General features: G+C 38.0%; 2 protein-coding genes across 4 annotated transcripts in view; both read right to left on the bottom strand.

Moving 5' to 3' along the window:
• Window positions 1-21,608, bottom strand: part of LOC130430399 (carcinoembryonic antigen-related cell adhesion molecule 1-like) — a 73,625-nt gene that overhangs the window by 27,718 nt on the left and 24,299 nt on the right. The gene's annotated exons all lie outside the window — the stretch shown is intronic.
• On the bottom strand, window positions 4,307-21,235 carry LOC130430397 (NACHT, LRR and PYD domains-containing protein 3-like). 3 transcript variants are annotated; one of them, XM_056759496.1, is made up of 10 exons: window positions 21,085-21,186; window positions 16,510-16,627; window positions 16,396-16,434; window positions 13,284-15,066; window positions 12,998-13,171; window positions 12,714-12,887; window positions 5,424-5,594; window positions 5,184-5,348; window positions 5,050-5,096; window positions 4,307-4,893 (listed from the first exon to the last, which is right to left on the bottom strand). In XM_056759496.1, the coding sequence occupies exons 2-10, from the start codon at window positions 16,625-16,627 to the stop codon at window positions 4,334-4,336; spliced, it is 3,231 nt and encodes a 1,076-aa protein (XP_056615474.1). In that variant the 5' UTR covers window positions 21,085-21,186; the 3' UTR covers window positions 4,307-4,333. The 3 variants fall into 3 exon arrangements, with proteins under 3 accessions (XP_056615474.1, XP_056615473.1, XP_056615475.1); XM_056759495.1 differs by having other exon boundaries at window positions 5,050-5,348; XM_056759497.1 differs by lacking the exon at window positions 5,050-5,096 and having other exon boundaries at window positions 4,829-4,893; window positions 21,085-21,235.

Here is a 21,608-nt window from a genome sequence, read left to right as displayed (position 1 = left end):
TGTTAATGAATTCTGTGTCAATGTTTCTGTCCTCGTCTCTATTTTCTATGTATTTCTGTAGAGAGAAAAAGTGAATTCACGAGTTCATCTTACAGATAATGAAGTGGGACAGACAGTTTGTGTGTTTGTCGAGCTGTCCCGGGGCGAGGGCTCTGAGCTCAGTGTGTGTCCAGACCCTGATCATACCCCCCAGAGAATGGAGGTGAGGGGGCTTGACTACTTCTAGGCTGTTCAGATGATTAATGTGATTAATGTGTCATATATGATCATATATAAACAGAGTAAAAGAACACAACAGAGTTCATGTGTGTCATATATGATCATATATAAACAGAGTAAAAGAGCACAACAGAGTTCACGTGTGTCATATATGATCATATATAAACAGAGTAAAAGAACACAACAGAGTTCATGTGTGTCATATATGATCATATATAAACAGAGTTAAAGAGCACAACAGAGTTCATGTGTGTCATATATGATCATATATAAACAGAGTAAAAGAGCAAAACAGAGTTCATGTGTGTCATATATGATCATATATAAACAGAGTAAAAGAACACAACAGAGTTCATGTGTGTCATATGTGATCATATATAAACAGAGTAAAAGAGCACAACAGAGTTCACGTGTGTCATATATGATCATATATAAACAGAGTAAAAGAGCACAACAGAGTTCACGTGTGTCATACGTGATCATATATAAACAGAGTAAAAGAGCACAACAGAGTTCACGTGTGTCATGTGTGATCATATATAAACAGAGTAAAAGAGCACAACAGAGTTCACGTGTGTCATGTGTGATCATATATAAACAGCGTAAAAGAGCACAACAGAGTTCACGTGTGTCATGTGTGATCATATATAAACAGAGTAAAAGAGCACAACAGAGTTCACGTGTGTCATGTGTGATCATATATAAACAGAGTAAAAGAGCACAACAGAGTTCACGTGTGTCATATATGATCATATATAAACAGAGTAAAAGAGCACAACAGAGTTCACGTGTGTCATATATGATCATATATAAACAGACTAAAAGAGCACAACAGAGTTCACGTGTGTCATATGTGATCATATATAAACAGAGTAAAAGTGCACAACAGAGTTCACGTGTGTCATATATGATCATATATAAACAGAGTAAAAGAGCACAACAGAGTTCACGTGTGTCATATATGATCATATATAAACAGAGTAAAAGAGCACAACAGAGTTCACGTGTGTCATATGTGATCATATATAAACAGAGTAAAAGAGCACAACAGAGTTCACGTGTGTCATATGTGATCATATATAAACAGAGTAAAAGAGCACAACAGAGTTCACGTGTGTCATATGTGATCATATATAAACAGAGTAAAAGAGCACAACAGAGTTCACGTGTGTCATATGTGATCATATATAAACAGAGTAAAAGAGCACAACAGAGTTCACGTGTGTCATATGTGATCATATATAAACAGAGTAAAAGAGCACAACAGAGTTTTAAACAATCCAAGGTTTTTATTTAGTACAATTGCTAAACTAACAAACAAACAGACTCCACCTGACCTGGGTATTCCGCCGCACCTTGGTAGCAATGAATTCATGAAGTTTTTAACAAGAAAATCGAAATAATACGAGACAACATAGCTAAAACCAAACCTCCAAGTGTGTCGGAAGAATTAGTTTCAACCGTCACCCCAAAAGAAAAGCTAGAGTGTTTTTCTCCTATAAATCAGGAAGATTTAATTAAAATAATTGCAACATCCAAACCGACGACATGCTTATTAGACCCCATTCCGACTACCTTATTAAAAGAGTTACTACCTGCTGTAATTGAGCCCATTTGTAACATAATCAACTTGTCTATTAATCTAGGACATGTCCCAGGACCCTTTAAGCTGGCTGTAATTAAGCATCTTATCAAAAAAGCAAACTTAGACCCCAATGAACTTGTAAGCTATAGACCAATTTCAAATCTACCGTACTTGTCTAAAATACTAGAAAAAGTAGTGTCAACTCAACTGTGTACCTTCCTACAAAATAATGACATGAAGGAAAAGTTTCAGTCTGGCTTTAGACCGCATCACAGCACTGAAACTCTGCTCGTTAGAATTACAAATGACCTTCTTATTGCTTCAGATAAAGGTAACATCTCACTATTATTCCTGCTTGACCTTAGTGCTGCTTTCGATACTTTAGACCATAAAATACTATTAGATCGTTTACACAGTTATATCGGTATTCAGGGACAGGCACTACAATGGTTCAGATCTTACTTAACAGACCGATATCAATACGTCCATTTAAATGGGAAATCGTCAAATCTTACGCAAGTAAATTACGGATTACCTCAGGGATCGGTCTTAGGACCCTTGCTTTTCTCCATATACATGCTGCCCCTCGACAACATTATTAGAAAACATGGAATTAGCTTCCACTGTTATGCAGATGATACTCAGCTATATATCTCATCAAGACCAGATGATTCCTTTAAGATATCCAAACTGGCAGAGTGCATGGAGGACATAACACATTGGATGACTAGTAATTTCCTCCTTTTAAACTCTAGCAAAACAGAAATATTACTTATAGCACCAAAATCATGTAAACAGAATATCTCCGATTACAGCCTGCAAATTGAAAGCTGCACTGTTACTCCAACAAATACAGTTAAAGACCTAGGGCGTTATATTAGACGGCAACCTGTCATTTAAAAATCACATCTCAAATATCACAAAAACAGCTTTCTTCCACCTTAGAAATGTTGCCAAATTACGAAATAGTTTATGTGTTGCAGACGCAGAAAAGCTTATTCATGCATTTGTGACCTCACGGCTTGACTATTGTAATGCTCTACTTAGTGGTTGTCCTGTATCATCGATAAACAAACTACAGTTAGTTCAGAATGCAGCTGCCAGAGTTCTTACTAGGTCAAGAAAATACGATCACATAACCCCAGTTTTATCATCGCTTCACTGGCTACCCATTAAGTATCGTATTGATTTTAAAATTATTTTAATTACTTACAAAGCCCTGAACGGTTTAGCACCTACTTACTTAACCGAGCTTTTATCACGTTACAACCCATCACGCTCTCTAAGATCTCAAAACTTAGGACTTTTGACAACACCTAGAATAACAAAATCCACCAAAGGGGGACGAGCTTTCTCATACGTAGCACCTAAACTCTGGAATAGCCTTCCTGATACTATTCGAGGGTCAGACACACTCTCCCAATTTAAATCTACATTAAAGACACATCTTTTCAGCCAAGCCTTCACATAATGCATAGTTAATGAACAGCAGCTACGCTAATTATTCTCTTTATTCTCTTTCCGCCTCTGCCTCGGGATGCCCATCCCGAGGTAGGAAGAAGTTCCACCATGTCCAGACGACTGACAGATGCCCATCCCCAATTTGAGATTACGCTAGCTATAGCTGCAGACTGACCATCCCAGTTCCATATAAGGCAATTCCACCAGAAGCCAAGAGAAATATGACCATCGGACCATCCAAGCTCAGACCACTACACCCCCAACCAAGAGCAAAGACGGACTATTTGTCTTATTAATGCTGAAGTTACAATATTTGGTATTAAATGCTAAACCTAAACCACATGTCAGCAGTCTGAGTGCAGCTATGACACGTCAGAGGGGATCTGGCCCTCCCGGTTGAGCCTGGTTTCTCCCGAGGTTTTTTTCTCCATTAATCAATCATTGGAGTTTGGGTTCCTCGCCACAGCAGGGCAGCTTTGGCCTGCTCACCGGGAGACTTCATTCATTTATTTAGAAATGAGATATTGTTTATTAGAATGATCTTACTCGTTGTATAATACCATGCACTGTGCTGTGTTTTACCTATTCTGTTTTCCTGTTTGCCCCTGTAAAGCTGCTTTGAAACAATACACATTGTGAAAATCGCTATATAAATAAACTTGAATTGAATTGAATATAAACGGAGTAAAAGAGCACAACATTTACACAACATGAATCTGCTCTTGTTCATGAGAACTTTCACATCAGTGACAGAGAAACAAGAAACTGATGAAAACTACAAAGAAAATCTTCCTCCACTCACACAATAACTTTTGTGTCTGATGGAAACAAACTAGTGACTAAGAGTCTGACGTGACAAATATTGACACACAAACATATAAATAATGTCTGTTATGATCTATATATTTACTCATTATTGACATTATTTTGATTTCTTTGCTCATTTTCAGACACACAAACACACACACACACACACTGATCATAATGTCCAGATTAAAGAAAGCAGAAGAGAAAGATTTGACAGTATTTGTGTAATAACTCATGTGGTTATGTGTGTCTCTCTTGTGTTTAACAGGAGGCTCTATAGAGACTGTTTATGTCACACAGACACACTGAGGAGTTATAATCAACTCCAAATCCAGCACAGAGAGGCTCAGTGAATGTTGTGTAGTATGTGTGTAAGTGTGTGAGTGTGTGTGTGTCAGAGACGCTGTAGAAGGACAGAGTGCCGGCCGACTGGTCCACATACACACCTACTCTCTTACACACACCTGGAGAGACACTAATGTCTTTTTTATTCTTATTGTGAAATGCAGTGAATGTGTTATTATAGCAGAACAGACTCCATGATTTTACATTATATCCAAACGCACAATCATTACTCTCTCCTTTCCTCTTGATGCTTTTATATGACACTGATATAATAACACGTGATCCGCTCCATTCAGTCTCCCAGTAACAGCGTCCAGTCAGACTCTCTCTACACAACACCTGAGGACACTCATCAAATCTGTCTGGATGATCAGGATACGACTGACACTCTCTCACAACTGTGATCTTTCTGTTCTCTTCAGACACTTTGAGTTTAGTGTGTGTTGTGTTTAGATCCAGTGTGAGATCACAGACCCCTGAACACAAGAAGACACATTTATAACACAACAACACAACAATCACTAAATCAATCTGTGTGTGTCAGGTGGGTATATGTTTAAGGTGTGTCTTTGTGTGTGTGTGTGTCAGGTGTGTTTGTTTGTGTGTGTGTGTGTGTGTGTGTGTAGACTTACACTTGTGTAGTCCTGCTCTAATTCTTTTCTCTCCTCCATGACTCACACTACACAAACACACACACATTAAAGACAGAAACATGATGTGACATTGGTCTGGTGTGTGTGAATCATGTGTATGTTGTGTGTCATACTTGATTGTGTAGTTTGGATCATTGAGTGTGTGAGAGAGCAGCTGAAGTGTTGTGTGTTGTGGGTGATTGTAGCTCAGATCCAGCTCTCTCAGTCGTGACGACTGTGAACTCAGAGCTGAAGCCAAAGAACAACAACCATCATCTGTCACCATACAACCTGATAACCTACAAACACACACATCAACATGTCAACACACTTTTCACTTTTCTATTGTGAGATCAGTGTGTAGAGAGAAACACCTCAGTGTGTGTAGTTGACAGTTGTGAGTCTTGAGAGCATCAGAGATCAGCTTCACTCCTGAATCCTTCAGATCATTGTTACTCAGGTCCAGCTCTCTCAGAGACGTTGATGATTGTAGACATGAAGACAAACTTACACAACACTCTTCAGTCACATTACACAACGACAATCTAAACACAAACAAAACACAATGACACAAAACACACAAAACTCAGTTTGTTAAGAACATCTAGTGTATATATATAAGGCATTATAAATCTCTTATGTTGAATGACTTTGCAGTGCAACCACTTAGAGACAAGGGGGTGGGCTCATTTCACTCAAGCAACCAATCAGTATCACAGACATAACATTATGCTAAGCCACGCCCATAGCAACCAAACAGGTTAGCCTAGCAAGCATTTAGCAATACCTATATCTCTGCATCAGAACATTGTGAAGACATGGGGATTGGTTGGTTTCATTCATAGCTTAAGAGTGTCATCAACATGCAGATGTTAAGCCACGCCCATAGCAACCAAACAGCTTAGCCTAGCAACCATCTTGCAATACCTATATCTGCATCAGCACATCGTAGAGACATGGGGGTTGGTTCGTTTCACTCATAGCTAAAAGTGTCATATACTAGCATTGCAGATGCTGAGCTATACCCGAAGATACCAAACAGGTTAACCTAGCATCCGTTTAGTCAGACGTATATCTCTGCATCAGAACATTTTACAGACATGGCGATTGGTTAGATTCGATCGTGGCTTTCGGTTTCTTCACCTCAGTGAATACCCAGTGCCGCTGTTGCCATGAACCACAAATCACATTTTTCTCAGAAAATATACATTTCTAGTGTTGAAGATTTTCTCCATTAATCACCATTTTAAGCGCCGTTTCCTTATGTTATGCCTTTTAAGGACGCAAAAAGCAATGTAGAATGACACCTAATATCAATGATTCCTAATATCATCACAACTGTAAAAGTGACTGATGTTCTACAGTTCAATTAACAAGAAACTATTATTAGATTTCATTGTCATATTGTAAGCAATGACTGTTTTCTCACTATTTTAATGATTCAAATCATTCTAATCAAAGCAGATTTGTTGCGTTACTCTGAACAACACACAACACTGTTTAGTTTCTAAATGAATCTGTTAGAGATTTAATCGATCTTTACTCCACAATCAAGAACTTTGATCACAGCTGCGTTCTTCTCTAGTCGAGTTTATTCACTTGTTAAATAATCCTCCGTCCTTATGGGATGTAACAAAATATTCTATTAGAGTGAAATGTGTTTTTTTATACTTCTATTCCTCTGAAATCTATGAGCCTCGGCAGAGATGAGCTGAAGAGATAAGTTCAGGAGGTGGAACAGGACCTTAAAAACACTTTCTGTCAAACAAAGAGAGAAAAATGACCTGCACTTAAATCTGAGCTAAAGGATCACATTTCTACACCCATAGATCTGATCAGAAACATACATTTGCTTCTTATTTCATTTCATTGATCATTATTTCCATTATATATTTACTAAGTTGTATGCGCTTAGGACATTTCTTTTATCATATACTTAATATTCATTCATTTATTTGATCTTGTTATTATTCACTTTTATTCTTATTATTTGTCACATTTTGTCCTTATGTTGGGTGCTGTATTATGTCTCCATCTCAAGGTTCATGATAATGTCACGAGACAATGTTTTGAAAGCTCATTCTTGTGTGGTATAATAATACATATTGAATCTGTTTCTAGTCAGAAGAAGCTAAACTGAGCATTGAAGCACACCTGAGATTATTCACTGAATTATTTTCATTTTATTCACATCACTTGGTGTCACGCTGTTGTTCTTCTCTTCTGTATCTACCTTGTGGTTGATTTGAATTATAAACTCACAACAGAGTTGATATTTAAGTACAGAATTAGTCCCATCTAGTGAAACTGGACTTTTTGCATCTATAAGATCTGCGAGTCATATCTATAGTTGGATCCATCAACAAAGAGCTGAATTCATTCAACATCACACGAGGCAATCTCATGATTTCATTGGTCAGAGGTCAAGTAAATGATTAGCATGACGGATCAAACAGATGAAATCTAGAGCAAACATACATGTTGTAAAGAGAGACAGTGTTTTCTCCACCCAACCCTGAGATATAAATCAGAGCTTTAAAAGATCTTCTGAACACTTCCATCTATCTGTCCTTCAGCAGTTTCATCTTCCTAAACTTGATGAACACTATCAGGAGATGCTCAATTATCTCTTGATGAAGTAAAACTGGTCCTGGACTCGATGCCACAGAACAAAGGTCCAGACAGTGAGGGAATCCCCCTGAAATCATTTCTGTCATCTGAGATATAGTCTCAGCACTCATTGAGAAGATTTATCAGAATGGTTGAAACACTCTATAGCTCACATTCTCACTGGCTCTTCAGTGTTGTCATGTCTCACTCTTGATCGTGATACCCGTCAAGGTCGTCCTCTATGGCCTTTGCTTTTCATTCTGTCAGTGGAGTCATTGGCTGAAGCCGTCAACATAACCCATTATCTGTGTCAATACCTCACGTCAAATCTCTCCTTATGATGACAAGACTTTGGCTCGTACAGACGTAAAGGCGTATGACGCACGGAACGGAGGAGCTGTTGCTAAATAAACCATCAATCTGAAAAAGCAGTATTTTCATATGCTTGTCATCTCCCAATGAACATATTAATGTTTCTATGCATTTTAAATGTCTTAACTGTTTCCCTGAAGTGAGTTTTTAACCACAATTTCTCAGTTCCTTTTTAAAACACGATACATTTGCAGATGTACAAACATACTGTAGGTTAAAATATTTTATCATAAAATTTCACTTATATTCGTAGTAGGCTACTGAACATTTATTTTATTTATCGTTTACTTACATGTGCTTCAGAAGGATTTACTGTTTTCACCATGATAAGACGCTGAAATGACCTTTCTTCATTGACATGTAGACATTATTTTGCGTTTATGAATTGTATATTATTATCCTGGGTTCTGAGACATAAAATAAACACATCTGTGCTTACAACATTGTTACGACCACCGCGCCGGTCTCTTTTTACTGTTAATGCTGATAAATTAATCCGCAAATCTCTGCCTTTATAAACTGTAAAAACAAATGTGCCGTTTGTAAAATAAAATATGCACAACATTTGCTTTAAAACACTGTTTTAGTGGGTTTTTAGGTGAACACTTGTGCAGTGTGCTCATGTCAGCAGATTATATCAGATTTGAAGCTTGTCATGTTAACACATACATCAATCAGATCCCTTCAATTACCTTTCATGTAAACACTACATTCAGATTGCACAATCTGATTAAATTCAATCCCATGTGTCCATATAAACGCAGCTTCTGTGTACAGATAGTCTGCATACTGTATTCTCTCTTTAGGGACAAATAACATTGAATTTTACTTTGTTGGTTCTTTGGGAAACTCAAATAAAACAACATCACTCTCTCCATCACAGAGTTGACTTCTGAGACGTTGTGGGCGGGTCAATGGTTGATTTCTCGCTCCTTCATTGGTCACTTTTAAACACACAGTCACACACAGTCTCTGACGTGCATCTTAACCATTATACAGACACTTCCTCATTTGACATAACACCATACATTTATTTGTCAGTTTTTAAAGTTGGGTTACAGTGTAATGGATGTCCTTGACTTTATGGATCCACATAAGTTCAAAAAGAAATCGTTTGGTAATGTGTATTAATAAATGCTGTTGTATTGTTAAAGGTTTTCATGAACTTTATTGATACAAAATGTTTGTTAAAAACAGCTACAACATTATATTTCAAAGCTGAAGTTATTATAAATGACAATATGATGTAGATCTACTCTCCAAAATGCCATTTAAAGCATTTTCTTTATTTGTTTAAACACAACACAACTGGTTATAGCAGTAGACCCTTCCAATGTTATGAGATAGCTCAAATTAAATGAGTCCAGGAGACATTATTCTCATATATTACCAGAATATTTCTATCCCCACAAGTTCTCTTTTCACTTCTCAGCGGGTTAATAACAGTTGACATCCTTCTCTCTGTAGTTGCAGCAGTGCTGTTTTAATATGACAGAGGAGAACTGGCTCTCCCGCTTGAGTCTGGTCTCTCTCAAGGGTTTTTCTGACAAGCTAACATAGTATTTATTTCTGTGAACTTTCATCAGTGTACATTGAACAGAGAAAAACTTACAATATACTGTCCATTGTATATTTTTCCTCATCTATTACAATTATTGTTTTAATTTTGATATAGGTAAGTAGATACGTTGCTTTACAACAAAGACAATTCTGAAAAGCGCTTTATAAATAAAATCTTATTTAATCTAATTGAATATCATTATAGTACATTTGAATTTAAAAAGGTCTTAAATGAAATGTAAGTTCAACTATATTATACACCATCAATTTCGTGACAGATGTAAGAAATCAAAATGTCACTTGCTTCAATTCTCACACACAGCTAAAGGAAGGTGATCATTAAGATGCACGTCAGAGACTGTGTGTGACTGTGTGTTTAAAAGTGACCAATGAAAGGAGAGGAGAAATCAGCCATTGCCCCGCCCACAAATTCTCAGAAGTCAACTCTGTGATGGAGAGAGTGATGTTTGGTTCTTTGGGAAACTCAAATAAAACAACAAAGTAAAATTCAATGTTATTTGTCCCTAAAGAGAGAATACAGTATGCAGACTATCTGTATAGACTTACGTAGACATAGACATACGTATAAAATTGACTGTAACAAAATTTTAATAATTTTTTTAAAACTTTGGACAAACTTACAACAAAACTAGTTTTAAATAAATCTGCAGTCTTAATTGTTTTGAGTTGAATCAAATTATTTTAACTTAATTTTTCTGCCTATTTCAGCTTTTATTTTGATAGGACAGTTGAGCGAGACAGGACGTTACGGGATGAGAGATGGAGGAACAGGACCACGAGACAGGACTCAAAACTAAAGTCGATCAAAGTGCTGCTGTACAACATGTCAGCCAGCAGTTCAATGGACCACCGGCTCAGACATCTTAATATGTGATCTAGTCTGTGAAAACCAGACTAAAGGCTTAAAATCTAATTCACAGATAACAAGCATCAGTGTTTGAGTTCAATCATCTCAATCTCTGACAAGGTCTTAGTCAATATTAAAGATATCAAGATGAAATTTTCACAGAATGTTCTATACATCATATATGACGATGGTATGTACAAATCAGTAAATCACCAAAAAATTGTGGTGGGTTTTCACAAACTGGGTCACATATTTGTCATATAGACTACATTCACACTGCCAGCAAAATCAGATTTATTTTGCTCATATGTGACCCAGATCTTTTTACTGCATGTCAGTGTGAACAGGACAAAACACTTTAACTCATTTTAAATTTGATCGGAGACATATGTTGTCCTTAATCAGATTGCGACGTCAGACTGAACGGTCATATCAGTATTCATGCAACTTTTACGTCATTCTACATCGTCCAGCGTCATAATTCTGGGCCGGTGTGATCTACCGTGTCAGGTGTTTAATCGTAACAACATGGAGGACAGCAGTCAGATAAGTCAGTGGAGGGACAGTGAAGAGTTAGATTTGATCATCATGTGTCCTGCCGTGAGAGAGCTTTGGAGAGGCGCTGGCAGATATAAAGTAGCCCTTGACATCCTGAAATTTTGCATGAAAAAAATTTGAGTAAAGTTATTTACAGCACAATCCCACCACTCCTGGCTCCTACTTCGCATCCACAAACACCTTCATACAGAAATGGCAGCAATTGCGCTGCCGTGTTTTGAATTAAAGTTTTGCCCTTTCCCCTGCTCCTTGCTCTTCTTATCATTTGCTCGTGAATTTTGTGGCTTCGCTACACATCGTTTTACATGATTTGAACCACTGTCTCGCCCCGCCTACTCCACTACACAGGGGTAGTAAAAAGATGGCGTGTTTGGCGTGTTGTAGGGGCGAGTGTGCCGAGCTCGGAAATGGCCGAACCCAGCACTCACCCCTCGGAGCCCTGCTATCAACAAGAGCTCAAGTAGAGGAGATGGGGAGGTGGTGGGATGTGTGATCCTTTAGAGATGGCTTCAGGTTAGAATGTTTGTCTGCTTCACTTGAGCTGAGAGTAGAGTCTATGACTGCTGATTGTGAACCAGCCGCTCTTAATTATCTGCTCTGGCTTCTCCTGAACTTTCTTAATCGTTAGTCAACCATTAACATCATTTGTTATTGCTCTTGTGCGCATGTGATTCAGTTCAGGACTGCGACCAGTTCACACTGGTATCTGATATGGGCCACATTCTTAAAATAATGTGAACAGCCAAACAGAAAATCAGATTTGAGCATTAAGGCTGGCAGTGAGAACGTAGTCTAGTCTTGAGTTCTGTAATGCTGATGTTTAAAGTCGTTGCCTCACTATGAGGACCGTATAGGGTTTAAATGAAACTGCACTTATGAAAACATATGTAAAAGCGTGCATACACACATGAACATTGCTCACATATACATGTATACTATTGGATGTTCAAGCAAACACATATGAAAAACATGTGCGCTCTACATCACAATATAAAATACATCTTATGTTAGTAATGTATGCATGTACACTTTTTCACGCATATAAAATCGTGCAAACACACCTATACAATACTCGCACATACATATAAACTATGCGTACATACACATCTATAAACACTCACACATTCAGTCTTTTAAATTGTTTTCAATGGTAAAGTCGCCCTTTAAAAAAAGCCATCAGTTGTTTTTTTCTCTCAGCGCAGGTGCTATGCGCTTTTCCCTGCCTGCAGCGGGCGTTTTCAACTGAGCTCCTGCCGTTTTCAACTGCATAAATGCGCCTCAGTGGACAATAAGCCCCTTCATCCGTTTGTGTTCTGATCGAGACACATTGAGCTGAACTTAACCACTTGAGCTCCGGCCACCACAAAAAAGTTGCAGTTCCAGTTGGCCATCAGCATCTGTCATGTATTTATCACTTTCTGTGAAGAAGACCTAACCCCAAAAAGAACATGCTTGTATTTCACATGAAAATATATTTTACATTTGATTTTTGAACCCAGAAGACAAAAATGTCGAAAAACGCTCAAAATGAACTACTAGTGCTTCAAGTCAAACAAGAAAGTTTCTTTTACACTAATGTTAAAATGCTCTTTAAATAAACCACTCAGTCATTTCAGTTGAAGTGAATAAAGAACATATAGTGTATGACAGACTCTATCATGTATTATTTTTTGTATTTTCAGTGAAAGTGTCTGACCTCAGTGTGTGTAGTTGACAGTTGTGAGTCTTGAGAGCATCAGAGATCAGCTTCACTCCTGAATCCTTCAGATCATTGTTACTCAGGTCCAGCTCTCTCAGAGGACACTTTGAGGACTGAAGAGCTGATGACAAACTTACACAACACTCTTCAGTCACATTACACCCGGACAATCTAAACACAAACAAAACACAATGACACAAAAGTCAAAAATGTCAGTTTGTAAAACATATCTAGTGTATTACAGACAATCTCATTTATTATTTTCAGTGAAAGTGTCTGACCTCAGTGTGTGTAGGTGACAATTGTGAGTCTTGAGAGCATCAGAGATCAGCTTCACTCCTGAATCGTTCAGATCATTGTTACTCAGGTCCAGCTCTCTCAGAGGACACTTTGAGGACTGAAGAGCTAAAGACACAACTTCACAGGACTCAGCAGTCAGATCACACCCTGAAAATCTGTGAGAAGAAGATTGATCTAGATTATATTACAGTGTTCATTCACAGCCTGTACTTTCACAGAGTGAATATTGTTATTTTGAGAGGCTATAAAAACACTGAATGAACTCACATCGCTCGTCTACAACATCTCACAGCTGGAACAAGTCTCTTGTAGTTTGCTTTTGATGTCTTATATCTGTTCATGTTGAACTCATCCAGCACATTCTCTGACATGAGCAGCACATAGATCATCAGTGTACACATTGAAGACGAGAGCTTTATGAGTGAATCTGAATCATCTGGATGTAAGTATTTCTGGATTCTCTCGTATAATGACTGATCCTTCATCTCCAGTAAACAGTAAAACAGGTTCACTTTAGCTTCATCTGAGATCCTCTTGTCCTGTAATAGTTGAATGTATTGAGTTGTTTCTGTGATGCTGTCTCTGGTGTCTTCAGTGCTTGTGAGCAGACCTTTGAGAAGCTTCTGACTAGACTCCAGTGAAAGGCCCATCAGAAAGCGTAAAAACAGATCCAGATGTCCTCTCTCACTCTCTGTGGCTTTATCAATGGCCTTGTTCAGAATCTCATGAAGAGAAATCTTTGTGTCTTGTTCAGGTGTGATGAAAAACTCAAGGTCCTTCATATTGTTGGTCATGTAGCAGATGAAGACGTGCAGCGCAGCCAGAAACTCTTGAACGCTCAGATGAATAAAGCTGAAGACTTTTGTCTTGTGAAGAACAGATTCTTTCTTGAAGATCTCAGCGATCATTCCTGTGTACTCTGAATCTTTACTCACATCAATATCACAATCTTTAAGATCTTTCTCATAGAAGATGATGTTCTCTTTCTTCAGCTGCTCAAACGCCAGTTTGGCCAACTTCAGAATGGTGGTTTTATTGGATTCTAAGAGCTTTGTATAGTCTTCTTCATCTTCCTCATCATACTTCTGGTTCTTCATGTTCATCTGAATCAGCAGAAAGTGAATGTACATCTCAGTGAGAGTCGTGTCAATGTTTTCTTCATGGTTCTGGATGAGAATATCATGAAGTACTGAAGCTGTGATCCAACAGAAGACGGGGATGTGACACATGATGTAGAGACTACGAGATCTCTTGATGTGTTTGATCATTTCATCAGCTTGACTCTTATCTTTGATTCGCTTTCTGAAGTACTCCTCTTTCTGCCGGTCTGTGAATCCTCTCACCTCAGTGAACAAACCTACAAACTTAGAAGGAATCTGATTGGCTGCTGCTGGTCTTGATGTGATCCAGACGAGAGATGATGGAAGCAGATCTCCTCTGATCAGATTTATAATCATTTCATCTACAGATGATCTTTCCTCAACACTACTCCGTTTTCTGCTTTTAAAATTAAAACTCAAGCGACTTTCATCAAGTCCGTCAAAGATAAACGCCACATTATATTTCTCTGTTAACTTTATGACATTTGTTTTCATTTCAGGATAAAATTCCAGCAGAAACTCATGAAAACTGACTTTGTCTTTAATCTGGTTCATCTCTCTGAATGGAAACAGAAACATGGCGTCTACGTCCTGATTGGCTGTTCCCTCGGCCCAATCCAGAATGAACTTCTGCACAGAGACTGTTTTACCAATTCCAGCGACACCTTTGGTCAGAATAATCTTCTTCTTGTCTCTCAGTGACTGAAATATCAGATTGCATTTGATGTGTTTGTCCTCTGATGATTTGGTTGTGTTTTTGAAGGCATCATCAATGTTCAGAATCTCACGTTCACGGTTGACTTCTTTCATATCCCCCTTTGTTATGAACACATCTGTGTAAATCTCATTCAGATCGGCTTCATTTTCCTTCATACCCTCAAAAATACGTTTTGAATTCTCCTTCATGTAGATCTTATGACTTCTCAAAAACTCTTTCAGTCCTAAAGCCTCTGTTATCATAAATGACGAGAAGAAAAGAGAAATGATTCAAGACAAATGTTATTCACATCAGCATGTTCATCTTTATTCACACATTAAATTCATCTAATGGAGGATTACAGACCAAATGAAACAAATCTCACATGAAACAGTTCAACACATCATGACATTGGGTGGACTCAATAAATAGGGCATTAAATGTTTTTAAGCGAAATGAAAAGTGAGAAAATATGAAGCATATATATATCTGATGTGCTTATACTGTATATCTGACCCGTCTCCAGTCTTCAGAATCTTGCTTTCTAAGTTAGTTTTGTGTTTATTGTTCAGATGTTTTATATACAGTAGATGTGTTTTGCAGAATAAAGAAATGTATACAGGTTTGCAACAATTTGAGGGTGAGTAAATGATGACAGTATATAATTTTTGGGTGAACTATCCCTTTAAATATATTAGATTAGATTAGATTAGATTCAACTTTATTGTCATTACACATATACAAGTACAGTGTAACGAAATGTAGTTTAGGTCTAACCACAAGTGCAAATAGCAAGTGCAGGATATACAGTGTGAATAAATACAGAATACAATATTAGGATACACAATGGGCATGTACTATGGAAATACTTTACAGAAGGAATGTTCTATGACAATATGACAGTCGGTATGTACTATGAACAACCGGTTATCTAATTTTTTTACTTATAAAGAAAATACAGAATCTCCTGCTTGAACATTGAGCATTGTCAACTAAAGACTTTTAGGTAATGCAGCTGAAAATGAAAGAAGTGTCACAGACATGATGCAGTAAATTTTTAAGTTAATATAATTTAATGTAGTGTAGCTGTCTTGAGCTGTGTCACGTATGTATATGTCATTATGAGATGAGAAAATAACACGATCATTTACGTTTTCAGATATTTAGACAACTGAATTCAAACTAAAAAAATATTTCAGGAGTCAGTCTAGTGTTTTATTTCGGTGTAGTTGAACACAAGCTCTTACTGAAATACACTCAAGTTCTTCTGTATCATGTGAAATGAGCCGATCATCTCTGAGCAACAAACCTTATGATGGAGTTTAAACAGGCTAGTGACTTCCAACAAAGCATTAGTTGAAGACGTCTGGACGAAAGTGGAACTGATGTGTAGTCATGATAGTAATGCTGTTCTGATTCAACAAATCCCTTTTTACACTCAACTGGATTGTTTAAAGTTAGAGTCTCTAAATCGACTGTTTCAATCACTCGACACTTTACTGTAACAAACTGAGTCATGTTTTCTGTGAGTCAGGACAGAATGTAAAGTGCTGTTAGAGTCTGATGTTTAGTGTTGATTCACCTTGTTCTTGTGTGAGCTTCTCTGTGGAGTTTTGCTGCTCTGTGAAGAGAGAAAAGATGAATGAAAACACTGTGAAACTGATCGTGTTGTATTTGTGTTTGTGTTCTATTGTACCTGCAGTGTTTGAGCTGCAGATGATGGTCACGGGTCCTGTTATAGTGTTTCCAGTGACCACAGGAGCATTTACAGCTGAACTTGTGTCCGCCTTCACATCAACACTGACTTCACTCATCTGCAGCAGACACATTTTACAATGAGATTCATTCATGCTACTTAAAGGGTTAGTTCACCCAAAGATAAGCATTCTAGCATCATTTACTCGCCCTGAGATTGTTCCAAACCTGCAAAAATATAGTTGTTCACAAAAATGATATTTGGAAGAATGTTTGTAAATAAACAGCTCTGGTGCACCATTGGCTACTATAGAAGTGGACAAATCTACATTGGTAGTCAATGGTGTCCCAAAACTGTTTAGTTTTCAACGTTTTTTTAAATATCTTCTTTCGTGTTCTACATAACAAAGATTCTGTATGCAGGTTTGGGTAATTGAGTAAATTATGACAAAATTTTGGGGCGAACTATCCCTTCATTAAAGGGCCTCTATCCCAGAAAATGCACTTTTAAATGTTTATCAAACAGATAGTGAATCACCAGCGAGTGTGCAGACGCACCCTGTAATTATAAAAATCCATCTATTCTTCTTTTTGTAATCTCCTTTAAACCATAACAGTGATACAAAACATCAGTTAGGGATCCCCTAACAATCTGATGTCACATGTCCTGCCCATGACCACTCATAGACTCCGCCTTATGCGCTCAGTTCCCACTGTCCACCAGAGACACTCTGTCAGCCATTTTCAGGAAAGAGCAGACCACTGACCAGCAACAAAAATGTCTAAGAAACAACAAATGTGTTGTGTAAAGGAGGCTGGGAGGAGACCTTTCCGACGAGCCTGGGTTCATCCCGCTGCGACCCCAGGGGCTGGAGTTATAAAACGATCGAAAGTCCTGGGCAGGATGATGATGAGACTTAGAGAAACGAGCCAGGACTTGTTGGAATGGTCTCTGCCGGGCCATCCGAACCACACTGACTGTGAGTCGATGCGACCCCTTGGTCAGGAGCTAGAGCTTCAAGTAGCCGAAAAAGCTTAAATTTTTTTAAGAGTAAGTAGCATTAGATCATGAAAATTACATGTCATGCATTGTGTTATGTTGCTGTGTATGAAAGTAAGCAGTCTGCCAAGTTGTAAGTCCTAAGGTGAATAAAAAACAATGTCATTGTGTTGAAAAAAAGCCACCGACGTCATGGCCCAGGTAGCAACAAAATGGTGGCTGGTTCCCGTAGGAAGACAGCCACCGGTGACCTCAACTTCTGTATGACCATCTGCCCGCAGTGTGGGCAAGATGTGTCAACGAAAGCTGCCTCAGTGTGCTTGATGCCCAGACAATCGACGCAGCTATCGTGTCCATCCCCCTCCTCGATGAGAGTACCACACCCAAGAGAACAGCGGGACATGCCATGCTGGAGAATGCTCAGTCCTGAAAAGGACCTTTTAGAAAAAACCTCTAAGACGCCCAGGGGAAGGTCACTGCAGGTAGGGACGATCCGCTGCTCTACGTCGTAGATCCGGCAAAGTAGAAGAAGAATTCGTTGAATTAGTTTTGTTCGTAGTCATGAGCGAAGGCTCTGAAGAACAAAAGGTAAATGATTGCTGCACGCCGGCTTCCTTTCATACCGGACATCCGGGGGCGGAGACCGGCATGCAAGTTTCATTCGCCAAATTTCATTGACCTTTTCTATAGTAGTCAGAGTTGGTTGGTTCTCAAGGGCGAACCCCATCTGTCGTTCTTGACACAACGTAGAGAGGCCGACAGTAAGGGAACAAATCTTAGGGCTCCGAACAAAAAAATCAGATAAGGAGCAATTGGCTACTATAGAGGCGAAAAACAAAGGTGACAAATTATTTTTTAAGAGCCACATAACATGAACTTACATTTTTTAATGGCTTACTTTTATTTATCCTGTGGTGTGTATATCTTCCCCCCAATAGTTTTTGCTCACATAAAGTATTTTTCAAGTTGTTTTTCCTCATAAGCAGGGCCCTATGCAATATGCAGAATTCAGCGGAATGGTATTAGATGTTTTTACATTTGTCCACAAATATAAATCTGTGTAAGTGTGTTCAAATAGTATTAAAATGCTGCCAGTTTATTTGAATGCAGTTGATAGCAGATTTTGTTGTTATTTAAAAAGAGGCAGAGATGGGTTGTTATCGATTGTCTTGATGCTAAAACGACTGTTTAAACTCCAGACTACACCAGACTAAATTAATCTGAATTAATTTAAACCAACAGAAAAGATGCATGTCAAGACCATATTCATATATTCTATAGCATGGGCGTCGCTAGCACTTTTTATTCAGGGCTCCATTGTTTGTAATCTAGACCCGAATGTTTTGGACTGGAAATATAATAATAGGAATTCAGTAACTGGACGTTTAAAATTCAATGCTGACACTGTGTACACGATGCCGACTGCAGCTTCTCTCAGACTCACACGTGCAGAGTCTGACACACACACACAGGCACATACACACAACATGTGACTGACTTCGACCTATCATAGAACATCACCACTGCAGTTGAGCTGCTCGACAAAATAAAATATAACAGTGGAGGGCAGAGAAGACTACAGAAGTGCCAAGAAACAAACAATCTTTTCATTTTACCAGAAGTTGAAGAAAGGTATTAACTTAAGCTTGTAATGCAGTATTTTTAGGAGGATAATGCAGAGATGTTGCCTGTCACTCATGTGACGTCAGTGAGTGATCTGTGTGAACCTTTCTTACCAGGCTGCTGCCTCACATAAGGAGGACAGGGCGAAGCAATAATATAACCTCATATATGACAGCGTAGTGGAGCAATACAGATTTGTATTACTTGAAAAAAAACATCATCCTTGAGCAAATGCTTCCCGTAAGCAAGCGAATCTCATCTTTCTGTCACGGATAGAGGACAGACCCAAAAGCAGATGCGTTTGAATAGTCTTTAATAAACTCAGAAGGTTCAATAAACAGACATAAACACTGCCTTAAGAGGCCAAAGATAAACTGGAGTGAGCCAGAATCAGAGTCAAACGAGCAAGGGACAATGGAGATGCCAACTGGATCTGTGGGAAGAATATTCCAACACGGGTAACAGACGGAGAAGACAGCAGCGAAAAATTTCCATCGAGTTTTCTTTACACACAATCGGGTATGAAGTAAACAAACAATTTACAAACAAGGAAAACTCCTTAAGAAACTGACTGTTCATTTCATGCATTATTATCGGCCAGCTCATAAACATGAAAGCACTAACACATTACAAACATAACCATATGCTTTTTTCTGCTCAAGTCAAGTCTGAATGATACTCTCTGATGATTCTACCATCAAAACAATATAGAGGATATTGCATAAATGTCTTCATGCAAAGCATGTTTTCCTTGAGAAGAACACATTTAAATATATGTGATTATTTTGTGTCTGCTAATAAACTATATTGCATAAACAAAGTTTATTCAAAGGATATTTTCAAATTAGCCCTTACAACCTTATCCAAATGCCCTACAATAGCCCCTGGTGTTTAAGGCTCAGCCCTGATGGTTTTATATCCTAGATACGCCCTGTTATATAGGCTTCATGACAGAGCAGTGACTTGCGGTCAGACTCACTTTTCATCATGAAAAATAAACGAATAATAAGAACATACAATAAAATTGAATAAATGAAACCTGTTCTGTGCTATAAGTTCCAATGATTCCAATAATTTGATCATTGTTACAGTCAAAATCGCTAAATTTGCACGTTTCCTGCTCTTATAAAAGGCATAAATGCTGAAGTGAAGTGTCGAGCCTCACCTCAGACTGCACTGTCACTCACACACTGGGTTGTGTTGCTGTCTCTCTGTCTGTATGTCGTCAATATAATGTTTGAAGGCACTTTTATTACACACCCTCACTTTCAACAGTCTGGCTGATATCTTTAAAGAGTTATAAAGTTTAAAGCAAAAGAAGTTGTTGTGTTGAATCGTTTTTTCACCCTTTGAACGGATGTGAACTGGTCCAGTGGTGTCTCGAGGAGCTTTAAACAGGTACATTACGTTACTGAACTGGTAGTTTCGTTGAAATTCTAAATTAAAAATACAAGAATATCTCTTGTTTTCACGCAAATACTATAATTGTCTTTACACTGATGGTTGTTAGCTTTTTAATTATAGTCTCTAAATAAGGTGCATCAGCTGGCAAACCAAAGAATTTTGAGTTTAAAGAGAAAGTTTGTGCTATAAAGTTTAGTCAAACTGCAGCGATGCAGCATTTATTTTGTATAAATCAAAGACCAGTTCGCGGAGCATTTCAGTGCATTTCATCCGTGAAAACCTGAACTACACTTTATAATCTAATTATAATTATAGAAAAGTGAACCTGTCACAGCAGCAATAATCTGCAGCTTTTGGATCTAACTTTGTCAAGACAACTCAGCAGATCAGTCCATAAGTTCAGACCTCGAGCTCGTCTGGAACTTCAACATGTCATCGGTTTTAAATAAGCGTTCAGATCGATTAACACGACAACAAGTGTAATAAAAACATGATCATATTTAAACATTATATCAGAAACTGAAGTGAAGTTTATCGTTGAGTTCTTACCGTGTAGTTTGTGTTTGTTTGACGACAGTTTGACTCTTAATGGCGAATTGTCCTGGAAGTTTATTCACTTCCGATTTTGAGCCGATTTCCTTCCTCCTGTTTACAGCTGTGTTGGTGCTACGAGATTTTTGGTTGCCAATATTTTCTCAAAGGGCAAAGTTGCATGAATATTTATGAGCTTCCGTGTCATGTCAGGCTTTTCAGTTTTTGGATGTCTAATGTTTTACGTAAATAAATAACTGCGTTCGTTTTGCGCAACGTTTTGTAGTATACATGTCACCTGAGCAAATGATTTTGATGCACTTGCATCATTGTCTATTTAAAATAACACATTAAATTAAAGTTTCTGAGATAAACCAAGTTTATTTAACCCACTTTCTCCGCTATGTATTAAAGTAGGAATGTGGATTATAAACAGACACTAAACTAAACTAAATCACAGCAGTACCATTAAATGTTAAAAAGCATATTTAAAATGATTAAAAAAGTTTACTTTAACAAATTGTGAGCACTAGTATGGTGGT

This window comes from Triplophysa dalaica, chromosome 10, assembly GCF_015846415.1.
Source record: "Triplophysa dalaica isolate WHDGS20190420 chromosome 10, ASM1584641v1, whole genome shotgun sequence".
Lineage (NCBI taxonomy): Eukaryota > Metazoa > Chordata > Actinopteri > Cypriniformes > Nemacheilidae > Triplophysa > Triplophysa dalaica.
This window is presented reverse-complemented; position numbering and strand designations above follow the sequence as displayed.

Excerpts from the sequence above, each read along its gene's own strand:
- LOC130430397 (XM_056759495.1), bottom strand. The coding sequence starts at position 16,627 with ATGAGTGAAGTCAGTGTTGATGTGAAGGCGGACACAAGTTCAGCTGTA. Across the intron at positions 12,888-12,997 it reads TGTCACCTACACACACTGAG|ATTGTCCGGGTGTAATGTGA; the intron begins GTCAGACACTTT and ends GTTTGTGTTTAG. Across the intron at positions 5,595-12,713 it reads TGTCAACTACACACACTGAG|ATTGTCGTTGTGTAATGTGA; the intron begins GTCAGACACTTT and ends GTTTGTGTTTAG.